The sequence below is a fragment of the Salvia miltiorrhiza genome, chromosome 5, assembly GCF_028751815.1.
Source record: "Salvia miltiorrhiza cultivar Shanhuang (shh) chromosome 5, IMPLAD_Smil_shh, whole genome shotgun sequence".
Lineage (NCBI taxonomy): Eukaryota > Viridiplantae > Streptophyta > Magnoliopsida > Lamiales > Lamiaceae > Salvia > Salvia miltiorrhiza.
In genome coordinates, this window is record NC_080391.1 from 3769878 (window position 1) to 3779103 (window position 9226).

The following is a 9226-nucleotide window of genomic DNA, read 5'->3' on the forward strand; positions in this document are numbered from 1 at the left end:
TTGAACTTGTTGACTTTAGATTGAATTCAGATCCAAGTAAATTTTTTTAAATTTAGATCCAAACCTAGCAAAATCCAATTCAAATTCGGCTTATTGTCGTCCGTAGTTACGATTACCCTTAAAAGAATAGGAATGAGGCTCCAAATTTTATAGGAAAATAGATAGCAAGTGAAAAATTACCCTAAATTCATCGAAGCACTTAGATAAAGTTATCGTCGGATGTGCAGTTTCCCCTCTAGCTCTTTGAACAAGATGATCCAAAATGAAATTACAAATCATATGTTACTCTATTTCATGAATAGAATAATCCACATATTGCAATCTACATAGAAAATATAATTAATAAAAGGAATGGGATGGCACGAGGGTGACAATATCTTTCACCCTTTAATTTAGTAGGATACCATAAACAAGTAGATTTTTTTTGACGAAACAAACAAGTAGAGAGTTAGGACGTGCAAGTTGTGACATCTATTAATTTGTCTAGTCTTATGCACGTTTTATATTTATATAATCTATATAATATATAAAAGAGGAGTTTTTTCCCTCCATATTTTCCTTCTCTTTTTCTCTCTCTTCTTCCACCAAAATTTTTACTATTTTTTCTTTTTATTTTTTTATAATTTAATTATTTATCTAAACATCATCAAATTTGATTCATGAAAAAAATCAATATGTATCTTAAATTTAATATAGTATAAAAATTATCAAAATTGAATAAGTTATGAAAAATTTAAAATATTTTATTTTCTATCTCCTCATTAAAAATTTACAACTTTTTATTTATGTTTATATGTGAAAAATATTTATTATGATTAATAATACTATATAATAATATGCATAATGCAAATTTTCATTATCGAATCATTTTTAAATTTATTTAATAACTATAATATCATTACACTTTGTATAAATTGAAAATTTATATTTTTAAATTCAGAATTTTATTGAGTAATTGATGTGAATTATTATAATTTATTTTAAAACATATTTTTTTATATTATTTTATTTATTTATTATTTAAATTTATCATTTAATTTCGATGTCTGTCGTGCATTGCATGAATGGGCATATACTAGTTCTCATAATATAGTAACTCTTGATTGAAATTTGAGTAGTGGTGTTTATTCATTTTTTTCAATAGTTGTATGCTCATGTAGAGTTAGGTGACTTAATTAGCTTCTATTGAGAGCACCTTAAATTTCATTTTTTTTTTTCAAAAGTTGTGTGCTCACGTAGAGTTAGCTAACTTAGCTTCTATTGAGAACACCTTAAATTTCATTTATTTTCAAAAGTTGTAGGCCCACGTAGAGTTAGCTAACTTAGCTTCTATTGAGAACACCTTAAATTAAAGTAACAACCAAGACTAAATATATATCATTGATTTAGTATATCCAATGGTCTAGATTTTATGTCAGTTTCAATTTATTTAATACCGTGAATAATAATTTATAGGGGTTATGCCAAAAAATACAAGAATTTTGAAAAAAAATTACTTTTCGCCTGATTTTTTAATTAAGCAAAAAAATACATGAATTTATATTTTTGTTGCAATTTTCACATAAGTTTGACTTTCAATCAAATTAAAACTTAATTGACAGTCGAAATTAAGTCAAATATATTAATTTTTGTCTCCTTAGATCTCCGACCTTCAAAATACTCATCATCATCAGAAGTTAGACCAACATTAGGTGAACTTTCGACTGCCGACTAAGCCCTAATTTCATCAGAAGTCAAACTCAGATGAAAATTACAACAAAAATATAAATTCGTGTATTTTTTGGCTTAATTGAAAGTTCGGGTGAAAATTACAACTTTTTCTAAAGTTCGTGTACTTTTTGGCCATAACCCCTAATTTATATTGCGAAAAATATAAAAAGGTTTAAAATGGCATTTGTGTATTAATTAATCTAATCAAATCTCTACATTTATGCAACTACCCGATTATATGGACCAAACGTAAAACTCATACGTTCTTTTCACAGTACATTAAAAAAAAAAAAAACAAAACAAAACAAAAACAAAACAAAACAAAAACTCGAGCTTCATCTTGTACGCGATGCAACTTGATGGAGGGTTTTCGGCGGCACTACTTGGCGTTGAGAAATTATTTGTTCTTTTACCAAAAAAAAAAAGTACTCCCTGCGTCCCACTTCAAGTGTCTTGTACTCTTGTATCTTTTCGGCACGATTATTTAAAAAAATATTAATTAAATTATTTTTGAAGGGCTTCATCGACTAGAGAGGAACAATGCTCCCAAATGAAAATGGATGATCTCCCTTCCCACAATTTAGTATCTCATCTACAAACACCATGAACACACAAACATTTTCCAGCTCCATCATTCCATGATTAAAGTCAAGGCCTCATCTGGTAAGCTTCTATTCAGTTGCATTAAACTAATTTTGGATATAATCTATATGATTGTTTAAATTTCACGTTACCGTACTTTAATATTCGAGCTATTCACCTAAACTCAAATACATTCCACAAATTCAAATTCCCAATGGTATGTATTCAAAATCCTCTCACAAAATCAAAACTTACTGTAAATTTAGAAACTTGATTAAATTTCAGATTATTATGACCCATGCTTCAGCCCAAAGCAACAAAAGACATCTTTAGTTTCTCAGAAGTTAAAGAACTTATTGTGAACCAAAAATACAATCAACATTTCACACACCACAATATCATATTCACAGTTTATTTCACCTCTTTATATTTCTGAACATTCTCAGACTTCTTTATCATGCAAATTGTGTACAAAGAATTAGCAAGAAACTGAACTTTACCCTTTTGAAGTGAAGCCTCCAATGCATAATCGTTTGCCATGAGAATCTGGACATGCTTTGACCAGCCACCAATCTTGCAATAATATCTGTGAGAGGATCACATGGTAAGATGAGTGAGCAGTTATAAAATGTTCGAGACTGAGACAGCATGGAATCTAGGTCACCTACAAACACCCAATCAAATAAAGATCCCTTTGTTTCATGAAGATTTGATAAGAATAAATGAAAGAAGTGTATATGCAGTAGACGCTTATAGAGTCAACAAGAGAATGTGATACAAAGAAATCCCCATAGTTAGTGTGCGTGTGTTGGCCAAGCGGTACGGAGTTAATGCCTAAGGTCAAAGGTATTGGTTCGATTAATACTGTTAATTTATCAGAGAAAAAAGGAAAAGAAAAGAAAGAATCCTCATATTCGTGCATAAGTAACTCTACATAACATCACCTTTGGCCTTTGGCTACTATATTCAAAATTTAATTTGGGTCTCCCCTCTTTCCTAACTAAATCCTCAACAAGTGGGAATGCATACTCAAAGAACAAGCACTACATCCCTGATCTGACCAGATTAAACAAATGAACTGCTACATATCAACCACAAAAAAAGGTGGCTACAATGACATATCTTACCAACTTTCTTCCAGAAGCTGCTTCTGCAGATTGAACCAGCTTTGCTTCCTCGTATCTTTTGCTATCCGGGAAGCCGCCTCTGTGGGAGTGTTTACTTTGCATGATTGATAAGATGCATGTTTGAGTATTTTTATCCTCAAGAGTAGGATTTCTCCAATCTCATCCTTTGAATGGGATAAGAATCAAACAGAATTAACTTAAATGATAAAAATAATCAAGGGCCTTGGGATATCCCAAAGTTTCAATGCATCAAACAGTGGCGGATCCAGGATTTTTAAATTGGGGATGCAAAAAATAATCTTATAAACACTAGTGGAGCTAGGATTTTTTTGAGGGAGTTGAACTTCTACGGGGGTTCGGGGGCGGTAGCCCCCGAGATTTTTTTTTTGAGGCCTTCGATACATTTTAGACATTTTTTTTTACTAAAATACAAATATAATAGTAATAACTTTGCATTTCAAATGCAAAATGTATACTTTCAACTTTTTTGTTTAATTAAGAATTGAGGTAATTGATTGATTAAATGATGGGCTTGATCAAAAGAATGAAAAAGAAAGAGACGGTGAGCTCTCTTTTTAGTTGGGTCAATGGAATTTAGGATTTTAAAAACTGAATTTCTCTTTTATTTTGGATTAAAACTTTTAATTGGGGTTGCAAAAACTAAATCTAAAATAATTTATATATGAATATTAATACTAGTAAAAAAATTTTTTTTTTTTTTGGGATGCAACTGCACCCCCATGTTCCATGGTGGATCCACCCCTGTCATCAAAGCAAACAAGGGATTAACCTTCAGGGTGCGTTCTCTTTGGTTATAAATTTATCATGATGTGCGTTCTCTTTGGTTGTAAATTTATCATGAAAAAATGAAGGATAAACAAAATTTCACCCTTTAAATCATTCTTTTCTTTTTTCACATTTCCTACTTGGCCCTTACTAATTTCCTCATTTACACTACAAATGAGGGATAATATTATCACACTATTTTTGGAGGGATAATATTATCCCTTCTTTGTAGTGTAAATGAGGAATGAGTAAGGGTCAAGTTGGATATGTGGGAAACGAAAGAAAATATTTAAAGAGTGAAATTTTGTTTATCCTTCTTTTTCCCATAATAAATTTACAACCAAAGAGAACGCACCCTCAAAGTAAACGTCCCCTGTGTGAATGGTAAGAAAGAGAGCTCAAAAAATGGAAAAATCACTTGCTTGGTACATTTTTGCCTTTGTAAAAGAAACCTAACCAACATTTATCTTCTAAAACTCAAAAGAGCAATATCACAGTAGAACCAGAAAATAAAAAATTTCCAAGTACACCAACACTTTGTTACAGCTGTGAACATGGGATAGTAAAAAATTGGATCTTTATCCAAAATTTCACACAGATCGTGTACTTTGATCCTCAACTTCTCTCATATGCATATCATATGCAATAAATTACAATCAAACAAAGCATATGGCTCACACTGATATTAGTCATTATGAATAAAGCATATCTTAAATTCCTCCATTCATACCTCTTGGAATTCTGTTATCTAACCAGCCCAGGCCATTTACAACTGCTAAATCCTTCAACACCCATCTCTGCAAAAATCAAAAATCAAAAATCAAATTAAAAAAACACCCAAATAGCCTGCCGCCTTTACCTGCTGTTTGGAACTTTGGCATTGGAATAAATATTTTTAATTAACACTAATTTATTGCCAAACAAATAAGACCTTCAATTTCTAAAGTTAAAAAAAAAAAAAAAAAAAATCGACGAACTCGAATCGTAAAACAATCCCACATCAAAAGCATAAGATGAAATCAAAATAGCTGAGAACAAAATTCCACATTTTTTACCCGATTAAATGGCCCAAGAAATGCATATGTGTAAAACTTGATACCATAATTTCTAGGCCCATATTTAAAATTTGTTTTGTTTTAGTTGCTTTAAAGGCCCATATTAAATGCCAATATTGGGCTTTAAATCATAACATGCATGAATCTAAGCCCAAATTATAAACAATCGGAATCTGAAGGAGATCTTGAATAATTCATACGGCCCAATATAAAGGAAGTCTAGAAACTTCTTTTGACTGAGCATTCTAGCTTTCTCTACTCCTCTCGACCCTTCAATATATCCAAGTTTTCTCGATTATTCAGCAAAACGATTTCCCAATTTGCAAGAGCAACGTAACAATGGCGAGCAGCGATGATTTCGCGCTGGACATCGAGGAATTGAAGCAGCTCCAAAGCATCGCAAAGCGGCCGCGCGTCGTTTCGCTCATTTCCTCCGAGATTCGCAACCTGGAGAAGGTTAGTCCATCTGCATTCGACGCTAATATTTGATGTCGAATGTTTTGTTGTTTCCCAGCGATCATCCGTTGTAGTTTATGTTAACAAATTTTTTACATGGAGGTTGGGCTAGGGTTGTACAATTCGAGTGCTTTTTTTTAGCCTATTTGAGAAATGTGTACATCGTTTCCATTTCGGCCTATTCTAGCTCAATGAATTTGGATAGCAGGCTTGTTATAAGTCATCATATGATGCTATGACTGTGCGATGATTTGGAGATTGAAAGACTGATTGTTGAACTTCTCATGTTTTTATACTATGTTTTCGACAATCGTATGTTTTCACTGGAGTGGTGAAATGGAATAGGTGAATTCGTGTGATTGATTTTGAAAATCTACTGAATATTTCCATTAATAGAGAATTATAGATGTGATTGTACGTTTTAATGAGTTTGGATTGCTGTCTACTTTCATAATCACGACCTCGCATAGTAAGTGTTGAAAATTGTGTATATATACAGGTCCTGATCATAAAAGATTTTGGTTATGCTTATTGGTGTTCGTGTGCAACACATGTGTAGCTCCTTTTAGGTGTTTAGAATGAGATTTAGAGGGTGTTTGGCTAAGCTTATTTTAAAGAGGTTAGAGAGCTTGTAAGATATAGTTTCTTAAGAGCTTATAAGTTGTCAAAGTGTTTGGATAATTGAGCTTATAAGCTAGAGAAAGATTTTTTAGTTTGAGAGAAAAATTTTAGTTAAAGAGATAAAACCGAAGATAGATGAAATTAGAATGACATAGGAGTATGATGTAAAAAAAAAAATCATAGTTGAGTTATTTTTGTAAAATGACTGTCGCTTATAAGATGTGAGAAAATAATAAGTTGGGTAGTGGAACTTATTTGTTGGGGAGTTTATGAGCTCTTAGAGCTTATTTTTACAGCTTATAAGCTCATTAAGAACTTATTTTGCCAAACATTTGAAGGACCTTAGCTCCTAATCAACTTATAAGTTTGTTTTAAAGAGCTTATAAGCTCAGCCAAACACCCTCTTAATGCTTTCCCCCTTAGGAGAGGCCTTATTGCAATACTTAATTTGTGATTTCCATTTCAGTTATCGAATGCAGCTGCCTCTGCACCGTCTCAGCACACACCCACCCCAGTTCCAGCTGTCAACACACCGATACCAACATCGAGTGTTCCGAAGGCTGTATCCAGCTCTTTGTTGAGTTATGTTCCTCTCGGTTCCTTCAGCTGGGATCAAGATAGTGATCAAGTGAAGGTACGTAATGGTCTCAATTTTCGAGCTCTGATTTTATTCGGTTTAAGATTGATGAACAGTGTGTTCACGACTGAACCCAGTCATTGTAAACCAAGTACCTTACTTGCGATGTATTCCTGTTTGATTTGTCGCAGATTTATGTACCGTTGGAAGGTGTTGATCAAGAGAAGGTTGAAGCTGAATTCAAGCCAATGTCTGCTGATATCAAACTACATGATGTCCAAGGAAAGAACTACCGCTGTGCAGTGCCAAAGCTGTTCAAAGAGATTGCACCCGAGAAATGTAAATTCATTGTGAAGCCCAAGAGAGTGGTTGTTACATTGGCTAAAGCTGAGAAGGGAAACTGGTTGGATTTGCACTTCAAAGAAGATAAGGTAGTTAAATTACTTTAGTCTGCAACTGAACTATTGAAGTTCAAGAAGAGATTGGACCTAATGAACAATTTGTATGTCTTAGCTGAAGCCGAATTTGGAGAAAGAACGGGATCCAATGGCTGGGATAATGGACTTGATGAAGGTACAACTAAAGCTCGTTCATACCATATATGCACACACTCGCTTGTGTTATCCAGTTTTAACATCCCGTGATTTGTTTACTTACAGAACATGTACGAGGAAGGTGATGAGGATATGAAAAGAACAATTGCTAAAGCATGGACCGATGCAAGATCCGGCAAAGCAGCTGATCCTTTACAAAGTTATCGTTGAACGCCTGATACTAGGTATTCAAGTTATAAAACAGCTAGTGTTGTTTGTTGGGTATTTCTCTGGTCCATATATGGCTATGCTATTGCATTATGACTGCTGAAACCACGCTTCTGTCGATATCTAGGGCCAACGACGCTGCTGTCGTTGTTTTGAATTTTTGTTTTCCCCTTAGTTGTTGGTGCTCGATGGGGTCTTTTTGCGAGTTAAGAGTTTTGTTGTGAAAGGCATGGAAAGATCTACAGGGTGTTAGGATCATTTAAATGATGTCATAACTGTTGCAATTTTGAAATTGTTTTGCTGTTTATATATGATGTTGATGTTAGTTTTTGCAATTCCACAGTTGAACTAAGATGTACATCATGCTATAGATCAACAGACTTCGAAACAAAATCACGCCAATAAGGGCAGGATTCACTCACGCCATATATGTTATATAAATTTCGGTGTTAATTATTGTTTGTTAGGTATATACAGATATTGAGTCCATCTATACAAATAATATGAGAAAAATCCATCTTAAACTATTTTCGCACTATCAATTATCACTTTAAACCCCAAACTATTTCGCACTATCAATTATATCCTGAACTATCGAAAATAATTTTTTAAACCTTGAACTATTAATTTTGTATCAATTGTACCATTCGTTCATTTTTTTAGCTTCAAAATTTGACGTGGCTCACCGGATACCACAATGTATTTAGAATCATTCTTTTTTGACCTATATTATATAAAACGGCGTGATTATATGCATTACTCATTAAAAATTAAAAGGATGAAAAATGGATAGAGGGTACAATTGATACAAAATTGATAGTTCAAGGTTTAAAATATTATTTTCAATAGTTTAGGATATAATTGATAGTGCGAAAATAGTTTGGGGTTTAAAGTGATATTTACCCTAAATTATTCTTATTCGCAAATTAGTTTAATAATTTCCACGCATGCTGAAAAGGGATACAATAATGTTCTTGAGCAAAGGGGCTTTAGAGCATCTCCATCTACGAGCCAACATTCTGGGCTCGTAGGTGGGCACCTCCGTGAGAGTCACCAGGCTCAGAAGTAGTGGGCTCGATAGTAGATTTTTGTTATATATATATTTTTTCCCCTTTTATCCTATTGGGTTGTGCCCTCATGCGATTTTCTCTCTCCTCTCGACGCCACCCTTGCTCTTGCACACCCGTTTCGCTCTCTCTCAGCTCGGCAATGACACGCGCTCCTGCATGCTTGGATTGCTCCCTCCCGGCTCGGCAATGGTAGGGAGCTTGCGTGAGCTGGGCGCGGGCCCGCTTTGCGAACCCAGATAATTTAATTGCAGAGACGTGAATATAATAATAATTATTATTATAAGAAATATAAAATGACTTGTCACACACGTTAAATTCTCCAATAAAACCCTCGGCTTAAGAAAGAGTTTGCGGTTGATGGGCATGAATGATAGGTTTGAAAGTGCTTAACAAGGCTTTCTTGGTGTCTGCTCGAAAACAAATGGACAAACACACACACACACACACACATTCTTACACCCATAATCTAGGACTACAGCTG

At 33.7% G+C, this 9226-nt stretch overlaps 1 protein-coding gene and 2 long non-coding RNA genes across 6 annotated transcripts; 1 reads left to right on the forward strand and 2 right to left on the reverse strand.

Moving 5' to 3' along the window:
- Positions 1 to 1909: 1909 nt before the first annotated feature.
- Positions 1910 to 5142, reverse strand: LOC130985209 (uncharacterized). Of its 3 annotated transcripts, XR_009088920.1 has the most exons (4): positions 4936 to 5142; positions 3420 to 4181; positions 2793 to 2878; positions 1910 to 2302 (listed from the first exon to the last, which is right to left on the reverse strand). It is a non-coding gene; the product is annotated as an uncharacterized LOC130985209 (long non-coding RNA). The 3 variants fall into 3 exon arrangements; XR_009088919.1 differs by lacking the exon at positions 1910 to 2302 and having other exon boundaries at positions 2317 to 2878; positions 3420 to 3583; XR_009088918.1 differs by lacking the exon at positions 1910 to 2302 and having other exon boundaries at positions 2317 to 2878.
- Positions 5143 to 5457: 315 nt separating this feature from the next.
- Positions 5458 to 8010, forward strand: LOC130985212 (uncharacterized). Of its 2 annotated transcripts, XM_057908045.1 has the most exons (5): positions 5458 to 5716; positions 6804 to 6971; positions 7106 to 7345; positions 7428 to 7487; positions 7574 to 8010. In XM_057908045.1, exons 1-5 carry the CDS (start codon positions 5600 to 5602, stop codon positions 7676 to 7678), a joined length of 690 nt encoding a protein of 229 aa, XP_057764028.1. In that variant the 5' UTR covers positions 5458 to 5599; the 3' UTR covers positions 7679 to 8010. The 2 variants fall into 2 exon arrangements, with proteins under 2 accessions (XP_057764028.1, XP_057764027.1); XM_057908044.1 differs by having other exon boundaries at positions 5504 to 5716; positions 7428 to 8010.
- LOC130985213 (uncharacterized) lies at positions 7572 to 8867 on the reverse strand. The gene is made up of 2 exons (XR_009088921.1): positions 8579 to 8867; positions 7572 to 8193 (listed from the first exon to the last, which is right to left on the reverse strand). It is a non-coding gene; the product is annotated as an uncharacterized LOC130985213 (long non-coding RNA).
- Positions 8868 to 9226: the final 359 nt, after the last annotated feature.